Below are 22,328 nucleotides of genomic sequence, written 5' to 3'. Positions count from 1 at the left end.
CCAGATTCCCTGAATATGCAGGATAAAATACAGAAACCATCTCTTTAAGTATATGGATGAGCTTATAATGAAAACAATGAAATGAAATATAATGAAAGAAATGAAATCCTCAGAGGCCAAAGTAATGAAAAGGCCCAAATCCTGGGAAACAGACAAGAGCTTTGGTTTTTAAGAGGCCGGGGAGGGAATAGTCACGCAATCAGATTGAAGACTTTCTTTTCTTTTTTAAATTTTATTTTATAATGATTTTTATTTTTTCCATTATAGCCAGTTTACAGTGTTCTGTCAATTTGCTACTGTACGGCAAAGTGACCCAGTTACACATACATGTATACATTCTTTTTTCTCACATTATCATTTCTCCATCATAAGTGACTAGGCATAATTCCCAGTGCTACACAGCAGGATCTCATTGCTTATCCATTCCAAAGGCAACAGTTTGCATCTATTAACTCCAAATTCCCAGTCCATGCCACACCCTCCCCCTCGGCAAGCACAAGTCTGTTCTCCATGAGACTGGAGACTTTTTGAAACCCTGGGAGCCAAAGGCTGTGTGCACACAGGAGGAAGCCCCACAACGAGAGATGGTGAGGCAACGTTTCCTTCTCAGTCTGAGCTCCAAGTGGAGGCAGAAACATCACCTCTGGCAATTTATACCCACACGCTGGCCCTCACACATCTGAGGCTAGAGTTTATGTCACCTGTGTGGCCTGAAAAGCCCCAACATGCTAATTTAACAGGTCTCAAGTAGCTAGTGAGCCCAGGCCCATGGAAGAAGCAAGTGCAATCCCTGCCATGTGAAAACTCAGGCCTCAAAGAAGTGAAATGGAGTTCCTGTCGTGGTGCAGTGGTTAACGAATCCGACTAGGAACCATGAGGTTGCAGGTTCGGTCCCTGCCCTTGCTCAGTGGGTTAATGATCCGGCGTTGCCATGAGCTGTGGTGTAGGTTGCAGACGCGGCTCGGATCCCGAGTTGCTGTGGCTCTGGTGTAGGCTGGTGGCTACAGCTCCGATTCGACCCCTAGCCTGGGAATCAACATATGCCGTGGGAGCGGCCCAAGAAATGGCAAAAAGACAAAAAAAAAAAAAAAGTGAAACCCCAAAGAATACGATCTCACAATCAATCATTAAAAAAACAGATGAGGAGTTCCCGTCGTGGCGCAGTGGTTAACGAATCCGACTAGGAACCATGAGGTTGCGGGTTTGATACCTGCCCTTGCTCCGTGGGTTAACGATCCGGTGTTGCCGTGAGCTGTGGTGTAGGTTGCAGACGCGGCTCGGATCCCACGTTGCTGTGGCTCTGGCGTAGGCTGGCAGCTACAGCTCCGATTGGACCCCTAGCCCGGGAAACTTCACATGCCATAGGGGCGGCCCAAGAAATGGTAAAAAAAAAAAAAAAAAAAAAAAAAAAAGCAGATGAGACAAATGAAGGAAGATCTGCAGAAACAAACAATGAAATCAGATCCCTTAAATACTGCAAAGCAGCAGGATTATCAGACAGTGACTTACAACAATAAATGTGTATCATATGTACGATAAAATTTTAAAAGATTATTCAAAGTTTGATGAAAAAAGACTATCACAAAAGTGCTAGCGGATATGAAAAGAAAAAAAGAATGAGAGAAATGCAAAGTATATTAAACTTACTGTGGTAATCATCTCATGATGGTTTTAAGCCAAATCACTATGCTACACACCTTAAACTTATACATTGCTGCTTGTCAAATGCATCACAATAAAACTGGAAGGAAAAATACTGAATTAAATCAGATACTCAATGGATGGTGAAGAAGAAAATTAGTCATGAAAAGTGTACTCAAATTATTACCCAGAACGGAATATATTCGAAAAAAAACATTAAAGAAACATAAAAGCAAGATTAAGAGATATGGAAAGAGACACTGTATGATTTCACTTATACAAAGTTCAAAACTGATCCTGGAACAGAAAACAGCTGTCATTCTCCTTCCTGCCCCGAGCCTCACCCTCTGCCCCCAGGGACCCGGCACGGGCTCTGAGTTGCCTGATTCCTGGGGAGGCGGAGTGGAAGAGACTTAGGTTCTCAGGGTTTAACGCTCCCTATTGCTCTAGCTGGGAGGTGTAGGCATAGAGAGGTGAGCGCTCGGGGGCAGGAGGGCAGATGCAGAAATCTGGGAGGAGGTGGACCAATCAGGCCAGGTCAGCAGAACACACACATTTCCCCACATGCCCCTCAGTCTCCTTCTGTGCTGGGCTCTAAATGGGCCTTTGGAATCTGTCACCTGCTCTGCCCAGGTCTGCTCAAGCCCCCTTGTGGAACATGTTTTGTATTTGTCCTTGTTTACCAAAGACCAAACAGTGGTGCGAAGGCAGTCTTATTCCCCTACCTCTGCAGTTAGTGGGAATCTGGAGAAGGGAACTGAAGGTCAGAGATTGGTCCAGGGCTTTCCTGTGTCTCAGCCGCAGAGGAACTATACAGCCAAGCTCTCTGTGGGCCAGCGGTACCTGTCAGGTGAGGGCCTTTGCAGAGAGCATCTCTCTCTTAAGGGCTCATCAGGAATAGGTGGAACTTGTCTGGCTTCTTTCCATGAGTGTGGCCTGTGCCCTGTGCCCTACACAGGGTCAGCAGGGAGATGCTCTGGAAGAATAAGGGAACTAAGAGTTCCCAACCCTAGGCTTGAGGGCATAGTTTTCTCACATATGGCTCTGTGTTGTATTTTGTATTATTCTGCTACCTGATCATTCTAGTTTAAAAAAGACTGAGGAAAAACTTAAGGAAATCTGAATAAAGGATAAATTTTGGTAAAGTAAAATGTATCAATACTGATTCATTAATTAGGACAAACGAATCATGCTGATATAAGATATTACTTAACAGGGGAAATTGTATGGGGATATATGGGAATTCTGTGCTGTCTTCACAACTTCTCTATAAATCAATCTAAGTTTTTTAGGGCCGCACCCGTGGCATATGGAGGTTCCCAGGCTAGGGGTCGAATCAGAGCTGCAGCTGCTGGTCTCTACCAGAGCCACAGTAACTCGGGATCTGAGCCGCATCTGCAACCTACACCACAGCTCATGGCAACGCTGAATCCTTAACCCACAGAGTGAGGCCAGGGATTGAACCCAAATCTTCATGGATACAAGTCAGGTTCATTACTGCTGAGCCACAACGGGAACTCCAAAATCAATCTGTTTTAATATAAAAAGTTTATTTGAAAGGTAAGCCAGAGTATTTAGGGATGCATACTTAGGTGATAAAAGTATAAAGAAAAACAGCGACGTGTATACCACTAAAGACATGACTGGGACATGACTGGAACTGCACTCATTTCCCAGGACTGCTCTAACAAATTACCACAAATTCAGTGACTTAAAAAAAACAGTCATTTGGAAGCCCTTTGAGGCACAGCAGGGTTAAGGATCCAGCACTGCTGCAGCGGTGGTACAGGTCACAACTATGGCACAGGTTTGATCCCTGGCCCAGAAACTTCCACATGCTGCGGGTGTGGCCAAAACAACAAGAAAAACAAAAACAAAAAACCAGAAACTTTTCCCCTACAGTTCTGGAGAATGCAGTCTGAAATCAAGGCGTCAGCCTCTCTGAAGGCTCTAGGACACAATCCGTTCCATGCCTTACCCTTGCTTCCTGTGCTGCCAGCAGTCCTTGGCTTGTAGGTCCATCACCCCACCCTCTGCATCCCTCCCTCAGTGTCTGTGTCTCTTCTTATAAGGACAACAGTCACACTGGCTGAGTATGACCTACTGTGCTACAACTTCATCTCAACTTGATTATATCTGCAAAGACCCTACTGCCAAATAAGGTCACATTCAAAGTAACAGGGGTTAGGACTTGAACATATCTTTTGGGAGGTCACAATAAACAGGCTGCTCTCTGGCCTCCAACCTTTTATGTCCTTCCCCCATGCAAAGTATATTCATCCCAGCATGTCTTAAAAATCTTAACTCACTCTAGGATCAACACTAAGTCCCAAATCTCATCTAAATATAATCAACCCAGAAAGGCCCAAATCTCATCTAAATCACCTAAACTGGATATGATGAAGACTCTGGATATGGTCCATCCCGGGAGAAAATCCCTCTCCATCTGTGGACAGGTAAAAACCCAGAGAACAAATTATCTACCCCAATAATACAATGGTGGGACATGCACATGACAGACATTCCATTTCAAAAGAGAGAAACAGAAGAGAAAAGGGGGCCATGGGTCCTAAACAAGTCCAAAACCCAGCAGAGCAAATCCCATTAGAATCCAAGACCTGAGAGTAACCCTCTCTGTCCTCCTGGGCTGTGGAGGCAGCAGCCCAGAGGAGGTAGCCTTGCCCTATAGAACCAAGGAGATGGTGGTTCTGGCTCTGGGCCCTTGGTGACAGCTGCAGCTTGGCTGGCAGAGCCATTCTTCCCATCACCTGAAGTAAATAGCACATTAGCAGCCAATTAGCTCTGCCATCCCATTTCCTGGCTGGTGGAACCCCAAGAGTTTGACAGCTCTCCTTCATTTCATCCTGTCTCTGTCCCCTTCTGTTTAAGTGTGCAGTGTTTCGGAGCCCTGGAAGTTGGAAGTCAGAAATCAAGGAGTTGGCAGGGTGAAGTGCTCCCTGAAGACTCCGGGGAAACGGGTTCTACGCCTTTCTCTCTGGGGCTCACTGGCTCATACACATGGAACTCAGAGCTCTTCCTCCACCACCACACAGGGTTCTCCCTGTGCGTCTGTCTCTGGGTCTGTCTCCATGTCTCCTATCCGGACACCAGCCATATATGTCCTGTAAGGGCTCACCCTACTCCATTCTGGCTTCATTTCAACTTGAATACATGTGCGAAGACACTACTTACAATTAAGATTACATTCACAGGTTCTAGGGTCAGGACTCACACGTACATTTTGCGGGGGGTGGGGGTGGGGGACACTATTCAACCCACAACACCAATTAAAATGGGGGATGAGGAAGGAGGTTGTGATTGGGAAGGGCTGGGGGTTGTGACTGCAGGAGCTTCCGGGGTCCTGACGCCCCATGTTTAATGGGTTGTTTACATGAGCATTATATTTCACAATTTAAAAGTTTGAAAAACGATAAATAAAGAAATTTCTTTTCTTTTGTTTTCTTTTTTTTTCAGTCTTTTTGCCTTTTCTAGGGCCGCTTCCACGGCATATGGAGGTTCCCAGGCTAGGGGTCGAATTGGAGCTACAGCCGCCAGCCTACGCCTGAACCACAGCAATGCGGGATCCGAGCCACATCTGCAACTTACACCACAGCTCACGGCAACATCGGATCCTTAACCCACTGAGCAAGGCCAGGGATAGAACCTGCAACCTCATGGTTCCTAGTCGGATTCGTTAAGCACTGTGCCACAACAGGAACTCCAAGAAATTTCTGCAACTGCTAAAGAATTTCTGTAGCCACTAAAGAAACTGAATCTGCAGTTTAGTACCTTCCCAAAAGGGTATGCAAAGCCCCAAAAGATAGCAAAGTTGAGTTCTACCAAGTCTTCTGGAAAAGATAATTCTAATTGTGCAAACATTCTGCCATAAAACAGAAAAAAAAAAAAAAGTGGGGAGAACATGGCCTAACTCATATAATGAAACTCGTTACAATTTTTATACCAAAACAAGAAATAAATAATATTAGTAGGAAAAATTATAGGCTCACTTACTCATGAACACTGATTCAGGTATTCTAAACAAAATACTAGAAAACCAAATCCAGAAATTTATTTATGAAAAGGATTGTGACCAAATGTGTTTATCCAAAGAAAGTATGAATGCTAACATAAGAGATCAAAGACAATGGATAATTGGAAATGCACTTGATAATATTAGACAATCATTCATAATATTCTTAGAAAACCAGGAATCGAAAGAAACTTCAATACCCTAAAAGGTAAAGCAAATATCACATCTAATAGCATATTATTTAAAGCATTCCTTTAAAATCAGAAATAAAACCAAGATAACCCCTTGTCACCATTTCTATTCAATGCTGTATCATAGGACCTGGCTACAACAGTGAGAAAAAATAAAATGGCTTTTGAGGGTTGGAAAGGAAGAAATAAAACAGTTCTCTGTATGAGGAATATATGACAGTCAATATAGAAAACCCGTATTGTATAAATAAAGCATTTTGCTGTACACCTGAAACTAACACAACATTGTATATCAACTATATTTCAATTTTTTTTTTTTTTTTTGTCTTTTGTCTTTTTTTGTTGTTGTTGTTGTTGTTGTTGTTGCTATTTCTTGGGCCGCTCCTGCGGCATATGGAGGTTCCCAGGCTAGGGGTTGAATCGGAGCTGTAGCCACCGGTCTACGCCAGAGCCACAGCAACGCAGGATCTGAGCCGCGTCTGCAACCTACACCACAGCTCACGGCAACGCCGGATCGTTAACCCACTGAGCAAGGGCAGGGACCGAACCTGCAACCTCATGGTTCCTAGTCGGATTCGTTAACCACTGCGCCACGACGGGAACTCCTATATTTCAATTTTTAAAAACCCTCTATCAATCAAAATTTTAAAAGTTTTAGCAAGTTTCCTAGATATAAGAAACAAAAAGAAATAGTTCTGTATTATAACAATGAAATAAAATACAATTTTTGGAAAATAACCATTTATAATAACAAAATATATAGAGTACCTAGAAATAAATCTAACAAAAGACGTCAAAGACCTCTATTAGAAAATTATTCTGGAACTTTGTAGCTTTATATAGTATTCAATATTTTTGTTTTGTTTTTGTCTTTTTTGCCATTTCTAGGCCTGTTCCCGGGATCCGAGCTGAGCTGCAACCTACACCACAGCTCACTGCAACTCGGGACCTTAACCCACTGAGCAAGGCCAGGGATCGAACCCACAACCTCATAGTTCCCAGTCGGATTCGTTAACCACTGCGCCACCACAGGAACTCCTAGTATTCACTATTTTTAAAGATATCAATTTTCCCCATTTCACCTATTCTATCAAAATCCCAATTCTGTGTGTGTATGTCTGTCTTGACAAGCTTATGATCCCAAAATTTATGTGGGAGAAGAAAGGGCCGAGAATAGGCAAGACATTCCTGAAGTACAAGATTAAGGTAGAGACGATTTGTCTTAGTGGATATAAAAAAATAATTCTGAAGACATGACGATTAATGTGGTTTTGGCACATGAACAAATTGGACCAAAAGACCAGAATAAAGAATCCTTAAACAGGATTTTCCATGGCACAGTGGAAACAAATCTGACTAGGCACCATGAGGTTGTGGGTTCGATCCCTGGCCTCACTCAGTGAGTTAAGCACCCGGCGTTGTCATGAGCTGTGGTGTAGGTCACAGAAGTGACTCAGATCTGGCGCTGCTGTGGCTGTGGTGTAGGTCAGCAGCAACAGCTACAGCTCCTATTGGACCCCTAGCCTGGGAACCTCCACATGTCACAGGTGCAGTCCTAAAAATACAAAAGACCAAAAAAAAAAAAAAAAAATCCTCAAACATACCCATGTACATTTGATCAATGACAGACCAGCACTGCAGATCACAGAATATAGATGAACTAAGTATGCAATGAACACTACTGATGAGACAAAAATGAAACTGGAACTTTATCTCATATCATACACAAACATCACTTCCAGAAGGATTAATGATTTCGACACAAGAAGGCAAAACCTAAAGCTTTTAGAAGGACAGCATCTTTAGGACTTTGGGGCAATGAAAATTAGTAAACTATGGTTACAAGTATCAACATTGACTACGCTCACAGATTGAGTTTTTTAAAAGCTAAATGCAGGAGTTCCTGTCGTGGCACAGTGGGTTCGATCCCTGGCCTTGCTCAGTGGGTTAAGGATTCCGCATTGCTGTGAGCTGTGGTGTGTGTTGCAGACATGGCTCAGATCCCATGTTGCTGTGGCTCTGGTGTAGGCTGGTGGCCACAGCTCTGATTCGACCCCTAGCCTGGGAGGCTCCCCATATGCCACGGGAGCGGCTCAAGAAATGGCAAAAAGACAAAAAAAAATAAAAAATAAAAAATAAAAAGAAGAATATAACAAATAAGCAAACCCAGTGGTTTTGCCGAATATTGACATTTTGCTCTGTTTCAGATTACATACATATTTTTCTTCCTCTGTCTTTTTTTAAAGAAACAAAACATTACAAATTGTGCCTCCCTCCCTCCTTCCTTTCCTGCTAGGTCATGGGGAACATGACCTTCAATTATACTTGATAAAACCAAACTTTCTTCAAATTAGATGTCCCAATATACATGACCACCAGCCCTGTACAACATCCGCAATTTCTATACATCCTTACTAACATTTGGTACTATTACACTGTCAATTTTGTCCATTTGATGGGTATAAACTACATCCCATTGTTTAAACTTACATTTCCCTGATTATTACAGCAGGTAATAATCACATGTTTATTAGTCCTCTGGGTTTCCATTTCATCAAACTACTTTTTTATATACTCAACTAACATATGGAGTTCTTTTTTCTCATTTGGAAATTCCTTATTCTGGTTATTGTCACTTATTGGCACTATAAATGTCACAATCTGTGGGCACAGTTATGTTGAACAAAGTTTTGAATTTTAATATATTCAAGCCAATCAATCTTTTCCTCTATATTTTGCACTTGTTTCTTAATATATTTCTCTGTCTATAATGACAAAAATACTTCTGAACTTTTCATTAGAAGTTTTAAATCTTGATATTCACACTTGGTTTATTAATCCATCTGGAATTTTACTTTGTGTATGGTAAGAGGTGTATTTTTTTTTATATATAGAAAACCAATCATCCCAGCATTTGTAGATGCCACCTTTATCATATACCAAGCTTCCACAGAGGTGTGGGTCTGTGTCTGGACTCTGCTCTGTACCACTGGTTTATCTGTCAAGCCCTGTGCCAATATTACCTGGTCCTAATCATGTATTTTATGACTCTGTCATGATTTCTGATGAGGCAAGTTCCCATCTTCTTCACTAGCGTCTTGGCTTTTCTGGTCTTTTGTCTTTTTTTTTTTTTTTTTTTTTGGTCTTTTTTGTTGTTGTTGTTGTTGCTATTTCTTGGGCCGCTCCCGCGGCATATGGAGGTTCCCAGGCTAGGGGTTGAATCGGAGCTGTAGCCACCAGCCTACGCCAGAGCCACAGCAACTCGGGATCCGAGCCGCGTCTGCAACCTACACCACAGCTCACGGCAACGCCGGATTGTCAACCCACTGAGCAAGGGCAGGGACCGAACCCGCAACCTCATGGTTCCTAGTCGGATTCATTAGATTCGTTAACCACTGTGCCACGACGGGAACTCCTCTTTTGCCTTTTAATACAAATTTGAGGATCTGTCTGTCAAGTTCCAAACCAAATTAAACCAAATCAAGTATCTTAACAGGATTTTGATTAGAATAACACTGACATTTTGATTTGGGGAAAACCAGTATCTTGATGATATGAATGTGGATGTGGTCTCTATTTCCATTTATTTAACCTTATCTTACTATGGACTTGAATGAGGATCTTCTTTAACTTTTTTTCCCCCCAGAAACCTCTACATACACACTCGTGGCATGTAGAGGTTCCTGGGCCAGAGATCAATTCGTGCTGCATTTGTAACCTGTGCACAGCTCTGGCAATGCTGGACTCTTAACCTGCTGCACCACAGGGGAACTTCCTTGAATGGGGATCTTTCATGATTAAGTGTAATGTTTGCTGTAGTATTCATGCTCTCAATGGTCTGGAAATTCTCATATTTTTCAAGATTGCCCATCCTTGATTTTGTGTTAAGACTTTCTCCTTATAGCCTCCATGTCTCTTAACTGCTCTTATTTTTCCATCTCCTTATAACTCAATACTTCATCAGAAATTTCTTCAGATTTACCTTCAAGATCATTAATTTTTTTCTTTAGCTATATCTTATCTTTTTATCCCATTCACAGAGATTTTCATTTTAATAACTATAATTTTCATTTCCAATTGTTCTATTTAGGTCTTTCAAATTTGCTTGTTCTTTTTTCTTTATGAATATGACTATCTTTTCCTGAATAATTTTAAAGTTATTTTTATTATTATAAATTAAGAAAAAAAAATTGAATGGCCCATCATGTTCACTGTGGCTAAAAAGCAATCATCACATACAGCCAATATCGGCCATCAAAAGTCAAGTCTTTGGAGGAGTTCCCATCGTGGCACAGCAGAAACAAATCCAACTAGTACCCATGAGGATGGGAGTTCGATCCCCAGCCTCATTCAGTGGGTTAAGGATCCAGCATTGCCGTGAACTGTGGTACAGGCCGCAGGCAGAAGTCAGATGTAGCATTGCTATGACTGTGGTGTAGGCCAGCAGCTACAGCTCTGATTCGACCCCTAGACTGGGAACCTCCATTTGCCGAGGGTGCGGCCCTAAAAAGACAAAAAAAGAAAAAAGAAAAAAAAAAAAAAAAAAAAAGAAGAAGAAGCCAGATTTCTGGAGCTGAAATTGAGGAAGGATCATAATCACAGGCCAGGGCTCCCAGGGACAGTCACCTCAGAGCCAAAACGCTGAGGAAGTCATAACCCTCACATAACCACCAGTCCCCTTCTTTGCCTCCTGCTCACCAGCAGCTCTGTAGAGCCCTTTTGGTTTACAGTCAACAACCAGTGACTTACTACTCTTCCCACAGCTTTCACAGAAGCAGGAGACGGATGTCAACAATTTAATTAAACAGCATCTACATCAAGTATTCTCCCTGTACCTAAAAATCTTCCTCATCTCGGATGCCAGCACTCAACCTCCGGGGGAAACACCCCCTAACCTGCAAATGACTCCACTGTGGCACAAAGAAGTTATTTTATACTGTTGTTTTCACTGAAGCAGTAGTTTCCAAATAAGTATTTTTAATTATGTAACTCATCAGTAAAAAACTTTGAGACTGCAAACCCCAGTGTATGTAGTTAAATATATGTTTATACTTTACATAATAAAACATACAAAAATTAAGAAGAATAAAGTAACAACTATACTATAAACTGAAGTGTGAACATTTACTTAAGCAGTATCATGAGTATTTCACATGGGAACATTCCGGGTAACTCAGTTGGACTAAGAGAGGTTATGCTCAGTAATGCTAAGGAAAATCCCTAATAGATATTGAGAACTTACGCAACATTAATATTAAGGCACTTACTTATGAATCCTCTCTCTGCTTCCTTATGCCCTAAGCTATCTATCTTCTCAATGTTTTCTTGGTGACTTTTGCGGGGGCGGGGGGGGGGGTGCTGACCACAGCATATGGAGTTCCCAGGCCAGGGATCAGAGCCAAGCCACAGTTGTGACCTAAGCCGCAGCTGTGGCAATGCTGGAGCCTTAACCCACTGTGCCAGGCCAGGGATCGAACCTGTGACCCAGCACTCTCAAGATGCTGATCCCATTGCGCCACAGTGGGAACTCCTCTTTGTAACTTTTTAATCCTTTATTCTGTATGAAACCTATTTACATTCTGTATTTTTCTCTTCCTCAAGAAGATAACAGTACATTATTCAAACAATAATATGAAATTAACTCCCTGTTGTTTATTTAGTCAATACTGTTAGGATATTAACATTATTAAAATACTGCTATCATATAAAACAGTCACACCTTCCTAATTATAACAAGGGAAGGGACAGTGAAAAGTTGAAGTATTTAAAGCAAAAAATAATTACTATTTTATTACATAAAATAGTATATATCTGATAATACTAAAAGTAGGTAAATTAATGAAAATAATTAGTTCAAACTGGTTCTATAATATGAAGTAAACAAATGGACTCAATTTGAAGGAATTAACTCAGAATTTGAAAATAGGCTCAATTTATTGAGCTTTTGATTTTAAAAAGTCATCCTGATTTTGATTTGAACTCTCCTTATATTTCCAAAAGATCAAGAAAATTCACAGAGGATACTTATTCAAGTTTTCACTTGGGAAATTTGTACGATGTATATACCATGTACACATTATTTCCATCTTACTCTCTACACTGAAGAGACATTTAACTAATGAAACACTGGCCTAATAATAACAAACACACTTCAATGATGATGAAAAATTCATCATGTCTGTGAGTACTTCAGGTGACTGATGGTATTATTAGGTACCTAATTACTCAGATACTTTAAGTTTTCATGGATAATGTCTTCTGATCTACTAGGGAGGTATAAACAGAAAGTATGTATCTTGGCTGAAGTCCAGTCCGTGACTACACAAGAAAGGATATATAAAAAATAGAAAATTGTACCCATCATTAATTTCTAAGACTCTTGCCTCCCTACCTTAAAGTTTCCAAAGAAGTGTACTTTTCATTGTTTAGTATCAGATCTACCACTGTATCTGGAAAGCATGCTTTTTTATATAAAAATATCATTATCATTCACAGTTAAACCCACACAATTTGGTGTATTATTTTGCTAATTATTCTTTTGTGAGGCTTTAGCAGAAGGCTAAGAAATCAAAGAAACCATGGGGAAATCAGGAGTTAAGTTATAACCCTGAGCCACACTTGGGAAAAGGTTGGAATGGGAATAAAGAATGCATAAGGCTCCAAAGCTTTTCTGTTTTCCTCTGTTAGGCTTTGTTGCATGGACACCACTCTTGCTTACCACTAAGATATAGTTTATCATTATTAATACAAGCTAGTGGTTACTCAGTCTAGAGCTTACTTTCAAAATGTAAGAAGAATGAAATATGCACCCAATTATTATTTACTCATAACATTCATAACACCCATGCAGGTAAATTTATTATAAAATTAAATAATACGCCTTTTTGACAATAACCTAAAGATATCAGGTGTGAATCTATAACAAATAGTGACAGCATAATCATAATTTTATTAATTTGGTTTTGGTTTTTTGTTTTGTTTTGTTTTTTCTTTTTTTAGCCAATCTGCGGCAAATGGAGTTCCAGGGCCAGGGATCAGATCCGAGACACAGTTGCTACCAAGGCCGCAGCTATAGCAAGGCCAGATCCTTTAACCCACTGTACCTGAGATCGAACCTGCGTTCTGGTGCTGCAGAGATGCTGCAGCTCCCCTTGAGCAGCAGCAAGAACTCCAAATACTATTAATTTGAAGCGACAGATTCTTTTTTTTTTTTTTTTTTTAATTTTCCCACTGTACAGCAAGGGGATCAAGTTATCCTTACATGTATACATTACAATTACAGATTCTTTAGTACTAATTGTTACAAGGCCTTTACCAGCCCTACCCTAACCCTTACCACAAGAGCTTTCACTTGCCTGAATCTGCAGCAGTGACAGAGAAGGTAATGGAACTGGTCTTTCTGTGTACTTAGTATGAAATTAGTATATTCTTCTGGTCAAATCTATTTTGCAACTCAAAAACAGAATTCAAATCTCTAGAATTCTGAGGGTACTTCTCCTCTTGAGTAAAGACCTTACAAAATAGTTATGTGCCAGGCACTACCCTCAGAGCTTTACACGCCTTAACTCAGAAATTCTAAAATTTTTTTGTCATGGATACCACCCTCAGTCTGGCTTGGTGATCTGGCGAAGTCTGTGGACTTCTCCCTAGAATGCTTTTTTTTTTTTTTTTTTTTTTGTCTTTTGTCTTTTTTGTTGTTGTTGTTGTTGTTATTGTTGCTATTTCTTGGGCTGCTCCCGCGGCATATGGAGGTTCCCAGGCTAGGGGTTGAATCGGAGCTGTAGCCACCGGCCTACGCCAGAGCCACAGCAACGCGGGATCCGAGCCGCGTCTGCAACCTACACCACAGCTCACGGCAACGCCGGATCGTTAACCCACTGAGCAAGGGCAGGGATCGAACCCGCAACCTCATGGTTCCTAGTCGGATTCGTTAACCACTGCGCCATGACGGGAACTCCTAGAATGCTTTTAAATACATAAAACAAACACTTGAGATTACAAAGGGAAATACATTATACTGAAATACAGTAATATATGTGCCCCTTTACTATTTTATCCTAAGTAACAAGGTCTAGGAGAAAGTTAACAACCACTGTAATTTCAAAGCAGGTAATAAACATAAACAATACCTCAAGATGTGGCAACAAGTTAATGAGACATGAAAAACGTGTGAGTTCTAGTAGTAACAAATCACAGTTACTTATGAATTACAGCCTGCTTCATAACTGATAAAAATGCTAAATTCAAATTCTTGATTTGTGAAAATTAAAGATGTATTATTTTTTCCCATTCAAGTTCCAAACTCTCTGAATTCTACCCATTTACATTTTAGGAGTAAAGAGCCCCTGTATTAACAGCTCATTTAACCCTAAGATGATTCTATTTCGTTGGTGGTGTCATGACCCCCACTCACAGATAAGGACTCTGAGATCTGGAGAGTTACGTACTGCACTACTTCAGAATGAGTGAATAAAGTATGCATGCAACTTCGGTCCTATAAGCATTGGGAGCCTCACCTTGATGGGGGGTTTCCGAGTGATGTGGGAGACGAGGAAATTCATGGCAATGTCCTCACAGTTGATGTATTCATCCACCATATCTCGGATGGCCTGGGGCATCACGTAAGAATACAGGTAGGCATAATACTGTCAGGGGTAGAAAAAGAGTCACATACTTTGTTAGAGGCCACAGTTCTTTGGCTTTCAGCAAAAATATGCATGGGACTGTTGGCAAGTGTGTTGTAGGGAGCTGGGTGTGGCAATCGCTGGAAGTACTACTGGGAGTTGGGTGCAGGGATGCTCAACATCCTGCAAGGCAGATCTTCTGCAATGAAGAGTTATCCCATTCAAACTGCCATTATTGCCCCTTTTGAGAATCAAAATTTCATGTAATCTCCGTGGCACCATATTAATTCTACAAGAAAATAAAGATTTATCACACTAGGACAGACACTAATGAACAGCACTCTTTCTCTTTGACAAAGGCAATAACGAATAAGTGAGGAGGAGACTGGTGATCTTCTCAGGCCTCAGTAAGCCACTGACCCATGAAACATCTGATCCCTCAGCCCTTCACTTCTCACTATTGCCACCGGCTACTTTCTGCTCCAAGTCACCAGCATCTTTTGCCTGCATTATCCATAGTCTCCTAAATGCTCTCCCTGCTGCCATACTTTCTTCCCTACACTCCATTCTCAGCACAGCAGAGCAACCGTATTAAAACAAACGTTAAGTTCAATGGAACACATCCCTCCTTTACTCCAAATCCTTCAATGGTTTCTCATCTCACTCAGATTAAAAGCCTAAATTCTTAAAAGGCGCTCTAAGAGTGTGTGCTGCTCACACCTGCCGATAAATGTCAACTGCTAAATTTTGTAGGGTTTTGTAAGACTAGGAACTTTGTGAGCTTATTATGAAAAATGGACATTATTTAAAATATCATTATATATACTTAAAATTAAGTAAGTTATATATTAAAAGCCAATACATACCTAAAGCTCATCATTTCTTTTTTTTTCTTTTTACAGCCACACCTGTGGCATATGGAAGTTCCAGACTAGGGGTCGAATCAGAGCTGCAGTCAGGCTATGCCACAGCCACAGCAACACTAGATCTGAGCCACATCTGCGACCTACACCTCAGCTTGTGGCAATGCTGGATCCTTAAGCCACTGGCAGAGACCAGGGGATTTAATCCTCATCCTCATAGACAGTATGTCGTGTTCTTAACTGACTGAGCCACAACAGGAACTCTTAAAGCTCATCATTTCTTAATTTTACATTTTACAATTATTTACTACACTTCACCGTCATCTTGAGGTTATTTATGTCTATTATCTGTATGGTGAAAACACTATATAACCAGCACATAACTGCTCATCTCTTTCCAACTCCATCTTCAGTGACTCATGTTGATAATATGCACTCAGCCATTGTAAGACTATTTATACCACAGATATGGGCAAGTGCCATAAAACAGGGCAGGTGTTAACTGAGATGTGTTGTAATATGCTGATGATGAATGAACAGGTGAGGTGTCCAATAAAACTGATTTGTATATTTTATTACTTTAAACAGTAAAATCTATATAGCAAAATAACAACTACAAAGTTTTTGTACCACAAGTGGTTTGCTGGTTATCCTGTGGCAAAGTACTGAAGAAATGATGAACTTAAAAGATGAGTTACAGTTTTACTTTACAAAAAGATGGATGATTAAAATCTGTTGACCCTTAGGAGTTCCCACTGTGGCACAATGGGATCAGTGACACCTTGGGAGTGCTGGGATGCAGGTTCAATTCCTGGCCTGGCACAGTGGGTTGAGGATCCAGCATTGCTGCAGCTCTAGTTTAGGTTGCAACTACAGCTCTGATCTGATCCCTGGCCTGAAAATTCTACATTCAATGGGGTGGCCAAAAAAGAAAAAATAAATAAATAAAATCTGTTGACCCTTCAAAATGACCAGTGGCTGTTATTAGTATGCTAATGAGAATGTTTATTAATTAAATATAATGCATAACTTTACGAAGGGAAAGGTGATGTTATAACAAGAAAAAAGACAGAACTGCCTTAAAAATATATGGAGAAAGCATTATGGAAACAAATGTTTAAAGGCATTTCCACTGTTATGGGATTATGTCAAAAATCACTTAAAAAAAAAATTATGTAATCTGTTTAAAAATCCTCTAAATGAGGAGTTCCTGCTGTGGTGTAGTGGGTTAAAAGATCCAGTGTTGCCACAGCTGTGGTATAGGTTGCAGCTATGGCTCAGATTCAATCCTTGGCCCAGGAACTGCCAAACGCCACAGGTGAGGCCAAAAAAAAAGGGGGGTTGGGGGAGAAAAATCTTCCAAACAAAAAGTTTCAGTGAATTTAGAACCTACTCTAAAATATAAAAACATAACATCTTCTCATTAGTTTGCTAAAAAAACTGAATGACATCATCAAAGATGGAAATCTAGTCCAATTTCAACAAAATGCTACAAAACTGGTGGGTAAGTATCACAACTTAGGAAGCAGGAGAATAAAGTATTTCTTCCAGGGACAGTGATTAAAACCAAGTATCGGAAATATGCTTCATTTAGAAAAAGACCTCTGACTTGCCATAATACAGTGTCAAGTTAAGATTTTCAAAAACAATACAGCACATTCAGTCATACTGCTTTCACTAAAAATCAAGAATTTAGTCAAGGAAATTCTCTTGTGGTTCAGTGGAATAAGGATCCAGCATTTCTGCTTCTGTGGCACAGACCCAATCCCTGGCCCAGGAACTTCCGCATGCCAAGGGTACAGCAAAAAAAAAACAAAAAAAGTTTAAAAAAGAAAAAAGGATGTAGTGAAAATATTATTTTAAAATGTCATTTTTATCTCAAACTTATAAAAATGTCTGTAAGTATAGTTGTATACATATTATAATTTATAAATAAATATACATATCTGTGAGACACCAAAAATTTTTATTGTCAGGCACTTGTTATTAAAAAACTCAGAGTTTCCATTGAGGTGCAGCAGAAACAAATCCAACTAGGAACCATGAGGTTGTGGGTTCGATCCCTGCCCTTGCTCAGTGGGTTAAGGATGTGGTGTTGCCGTGAACTGTGGTGTAGGTCGCAGACACGGCTTGGATCTACTGTTGCTGTAGGCTGTGGCTGGCAGCTGTAGCTCCAATTCGACCCCTAGCCTGGGAACCTCCATATGCTGTGGGTGTGGCCCTAAAAAGCAAAAAAAAATTAAAAATTGAAAAATTTAAACAAATTAAAAAACACTTGATTGCTCTAGATTAGTGATGACCAAGTTGCTTTCAAGGGCCAAACAAGAAAGGCAAGTAAACGACAGTTTAAAGAAACGGGTGGAAGAAAAACACAGTCATGGGAGAAATAAGCACATATGTGTCTACAGGTGGACAGAGAGGAGCCTTGCTCCATTACGACCCGATCTTTCACTGAGGTCCAGATCTTTATGCAAAATTCTTGGATTTTTAGGACCTGGCCCTGTATGGGACAGCACCAGGGAACTCAATAAACATTTCTGTAGCCACAGAAGGCTTCAGCTGTTAGTCTGTAAACTTTGCTCTAGATTTCAAATGGATAAAAAAAAAAAAGTTTTAAGTAAATCATTTTATACTTGAAACTAAAGGGATCTGACTGCTATAATTTTTAAAGAGCAATCAGAGAATTTGATAAGGTAAACTTTTCAGAAGACAAATAAATTTTCATGGTATGAGGAGATGCTGCTTAAGTCAGCGGCTCTTTCTCAGTGTGAAAATAAATGACCCCTTGTTAGGTGTGGTTTCTCAGCCAAATCTTCTCTAATCTTACTCACAATCCGTTGTCAAACTAAAGCCCACTTCGAATCTGGAAAATAAGCATGAAGACAAGGCTCAATAATAGGATTACCACATCAGTTTCACACATTAAGTTTTAAAAAGAAAAATAAAAATGAGAGTAATGACTTTTTAGGCTGGTTCGAAGTGTTCCCAGTAAGACGACTTTTAAGGTTCTAAATGAGGAGACTTACAAGATGCCACCAACTGAGATGAGAAATATATGAAGGACAAAAGATATGAACTGGGGGGAGATGATGAGCTTTTTAGGAGAAAAGTTCAGCTTTAAGTACCCAAGGGACAGACAGGGGATGTCCTAAAAACAATTAAATATACCCGTATAGATCTAATGGAAAGGTCAAGGCTGGAACAGAAGGAAGGAAATCTCAGCTTACAGACGCTAAGAAAACCCACAAGACACTGAGTACAAGAGAACATCTAAGGACTAGAAAGACACAGAACGCTGTGATACCCCAACAATTACCAGGAGACAGTGTGCTGGATGGGTATTCCATGAGGGTATGGAGTGGAGATCAGGATGAGAGGCCAGGCGCCAACATCTTTGATGACTGTGAAGGGATTATTAGGAGGTTGGTAGATGGAGCAACAAGACAGACACCATCAGCCTCAAGTGAGATTCCATGTGACAGCTGAGAAGGAATTATCTAGGAGTGTCACTGGTAAACAGTGAAAACGGTTCTCTATACCTTAGTTCAAAATACAAATCTGGGGAAATGAGCAGCCTCAAGCACTGCAGGAGCAGACTAAAGCAGAAGCACTGCCATCAGACAAAAGTCAAATTTTAATCAGATCTAGGAGATAGAGGAGGTCTTCTGTGAGGTGGGAGTATGTGTGTGTTGGGGGGGGGGGGAATTTGGCTATATCAGACTAGAAAGTCTTCAGAGCCCAGAGAGAGGACTTGGGAGGGAAGGTATGGAGCAGCACTATCCCAAAGAAATATAACGTGAGTCACACAGATCAGTTTCAAGTTTCTACCAGCCACAATTTTAATGGGGAAAAAAAATAGTAAAATTAATTAGTAAAATATTTAACCCAGTGTATCTAAAATAATTGCACTTTAACACACAATCAATGTAAAATTATTAATGAGATCATTTATACTCTTTCTATCATGCTACATTTTCAAAGACTGGAATGTACCTTACACTTAGAGCACATCTCAATACCAGTGGCTACTTTACAGCACAGCTGAGTTCTGTAAAGGGAAGATGAATCAGGAGCAAAAAACCTATAACAGTATGGCAAAGGAGTAATGACTGCATCTAGGATAGTCAATAAAAATTGGGATGTGAGGCCTGGTGAAAGTAAAAAGCTCTAAGGAATCAAACAGAACTTGTAGAGCCCCAACAGACAGAGGCCTAGAGTGGGGCTTGGGATAGTAGCAGGTGAATCAAAAGAGAGCCAGGTTTAGCCTTCTGTTGGCCAGACCACATGTGGAATGGCCATGGTGAAACTGGACAGTATTTTGGCCTAATACTATGAATTTTACAAAGGGAGAGCCAACACCCAGTAAGATGAACTGAGTTTCCTAATGGCCTATGTGCAGTTATATAGGTAGCCTTCTCATCGTGACTTTTTATTCTAGAGTGCTCTAATCATATTGATCACTGCTTTTTTTTTTTTTTTTTTTGGTCTTGTTGCCATTTCTTGGGCTGGTCCCTCAGCATATGGAGGTTCCCAGGCTAGGGGTCTAATCGGAGCTATAGCTGCCAGCCTACACCAGAGCCACAGCAACTCAGGATCTGAGCCACATCTGCGACCTACACCACAGCTCACGGCAATGCCAGATCCTTAACCCACTGAGCAAGGCCAGGGATCAAACCCGCAACCTCATGGTTCTTAGTCAGATTCGTTAACCACTGAGCCACGACGGGAACTCCAATCACTGCCTTTAAAAATAGAAATAATTCGGTTCTAGCACAGAAGGGATATATAAGAAGCATTAGGAGAGTTAACTCTAAAGCAGCATTTCACTACCATACAAAGGCTGGGCTCTTACCAAGTGCATGCCCATCCTACCAGCTTTTTCTCACCTTGTGGAAGAAGGCAGCACCTGTCAGCACCATGGACAGCTCACAGGAGTAGTTGGAGTTGTAGAGCCAGGACTGATGCGGTATGTCCCATGCATGGTAACGGCCAGGGAAACCCACAATGCGGTCCCGTGCTTCTCTCCACACCCTCAAAAAACACAAGCATATGCACACACCTGAGTACAAAGCTCTAAGATTATCAGAAACGTTTAAAATTACTGCCTCAATCTTGCAGGCTCGGGCCCTTTGACCTGTTATTTAATATTTCCTTTTTAAAAAGATTTTTATAAACCAAATCAATCACAAGTCAAACAAGATAAAAACAAACAGTGTTACCCGCAGCTCCTTCCCAAGCACCTGCTTGTGGATCCTATGACTTCTGGCTGCCAGCATCTCTTCAGCCCTTACAAAAAGAACTAGCTGGAATAACAGAAAGGATCTAAGGAGTCTAAAGTGTTAAGGGTCTCCAGAATGGGTTAATACAGCAATCGGCTAAGAAGAAGGAAGAAGATAACTTTTATTTATTTTTAATCTTATTTAATTTCCAAAAAAGTTTTATTTTTAATGAGTATGACATATTAGTACAGTAGGACTTGTATAATTCATGAATACTGCATACCTAACTTCTCTTTTACTGAGAGGGTACACCATAAAAAAAGCTTAGAGACCACTGGTCTAACCACAGGGTACTGCTGCCTGGAGTTAGGTGCAACAGTCTAAGTTCCTGATTTGAGCAGACCTTAGGCAGAAACCAGCACCATGACAAGAACTAGTCTACAGAATCACGCAAACAAAAGGCTTCATAAATGCAAGAAATAGAGAATTCAATGTTTCTAGGATAATCTTTATAACATCCTCAAAGTTATAGGTAAGGTAGGACAAATAAAATCAGTTCCCCAGTTTCATGGGCTAAAACTGTAGAGCTGAAAGCGCTTATGCTCCACAGCCCCCTACAGCCCTGCAGAAGTGCTTCAAGAGTCCAGTAAACAATGAACCATCACCTCCTCACACCACCTCACACCCAGAGATTTAAACTGCCTAAGAAACTCCCTCACCACCCAGGGAACTTCAATTTTTAAAACACATAAGATTTCATTTCAAAAGAATTCCTCCCCTATTAAGTCTGCAAGTGACTAATGCAGTCTAACAGGTAAGAAACTACGATCTAGCACGACACAGCAGTCTTCTAGATGGGCTTTCTGCCACATCCCAACCAAAACCCTACCTCTATTCTGATTTACCTCCTAAAACTGACTCCCACTCACTAACCTAAAGAACCATGTTTTAATAACACATTTTGACATTTACAGAATGTAACCATTGCTAATAAATACCCATGGTATATCCAAATGTTATATTAATATTCCTAAAAACACTGAGTTCTTCAAATGCCTATTGATTCTACTAGTCCTGAAATATCAGCGGAACAAAGAATGGGAAACTATTTTAATCATCAGATTTGGCTGATATAAGTCAATACAATGTAGTCAGTTTTTACTAAGGCAGAATCTCATTTGCTATATGATATCAAAAAGTAACATGTCTGATTTGTTAAAGGCTGTCAACAGCCAATTAGGTATTAATTATCTCTTAAAAAATAAGGAAAAAACATCAACGTGGAAGCACAAGTACCACATAAACACAAGTAGAGGCTTAAATAAATACCCAAGATGATGCATCAAGAGTTTAATTTGGGGAAGAGTTCCCATCATAGCACAGAGGAGAATCCAACTAGGAACCATGAGGTGGCAGGTTCGATTCCTGGCCTTGCTCAGTGGGTTAAGGATCCAGCGTTGGCCTGAGCTGTGGTGTAGGTCACAGATGTGGCTCGGATCTGGCGTTGCTGTGGCTGTGGTGTAGGCTAGTAGCAACAGCTCCAATTAGACCCGTAGCCTGGGAACCTCCACATGCCGTGGGTGTGGCTCTTAAAAGACAAAAAAGACAATAATAATAATAATAATAAATAAGGTGAAATCTTGCTTCCTAATTAAACTATCTAAAACAATTGTTTCTTCTTCAAATATCATGTTTCTTATGATAGTTTATGAGCCTTTTCCTCCTCTCCAAAATAAATTAAGAAACCTGTACCAAACATG

General features: G+C 40.6%; 1 protein-coding gene across 2 annotated transcripts in view; it reads right to left on the bottom strand.

The window, feature by feature from the left end:
- EXTL3 (exostosin like glycosyltransferase 3) overlaps nt 1–22,328 on the bottom strand; it is a 51,997-nt gene that overhangs the window by 3,505 nt on the left and 26,164 nt on the right. Inside the window, exons 3-5 of one of the 2 annotated variants that reach the window (XR_014828435.1) lie at nt 20,236–20,380; nt 13,818–14,507; nt 12,829–13,508 (exon numbers count right to left, since the gene is read on the bottom strand). Coding sequence is in view for 1 of the 2 variants with exons in the window: in XM_021074090.2 (XP_020929749.2) it covers nt 14,379–14,507; nt 20,236–20,380 (274 nt within the window). In the remaining variant the exon portion in view is untranslated. Of the gene's footprint in view, nt 1–12,828; nt 13,509–13,817; nt 14,508–20,235; nt 20,381–22,328 lie in introns of those variants that run through there. The other variant, XM_021074090.2, reaches the window with a different exon arrangement.

This window comes from Sus scrofa, chromosome 14 (genome assembly GCF_054392235.1).
Source record: "Sus scrofa isolate SSC_HxYL_T2T_F1_AM1 chromosome 14, Sscrofa_HxYL_maternal_Yorkshire_Landrace_v2.0, whole genome shotgun sequence".
NCBI lineage: Eukaryota > Metazoa > Chordata > Mammalia > Artiodactyla > Suidae > Sus > Sus scrofa.
This window is presented reverse-complemented; position numbering and strand designations above follow the sequence as displayed.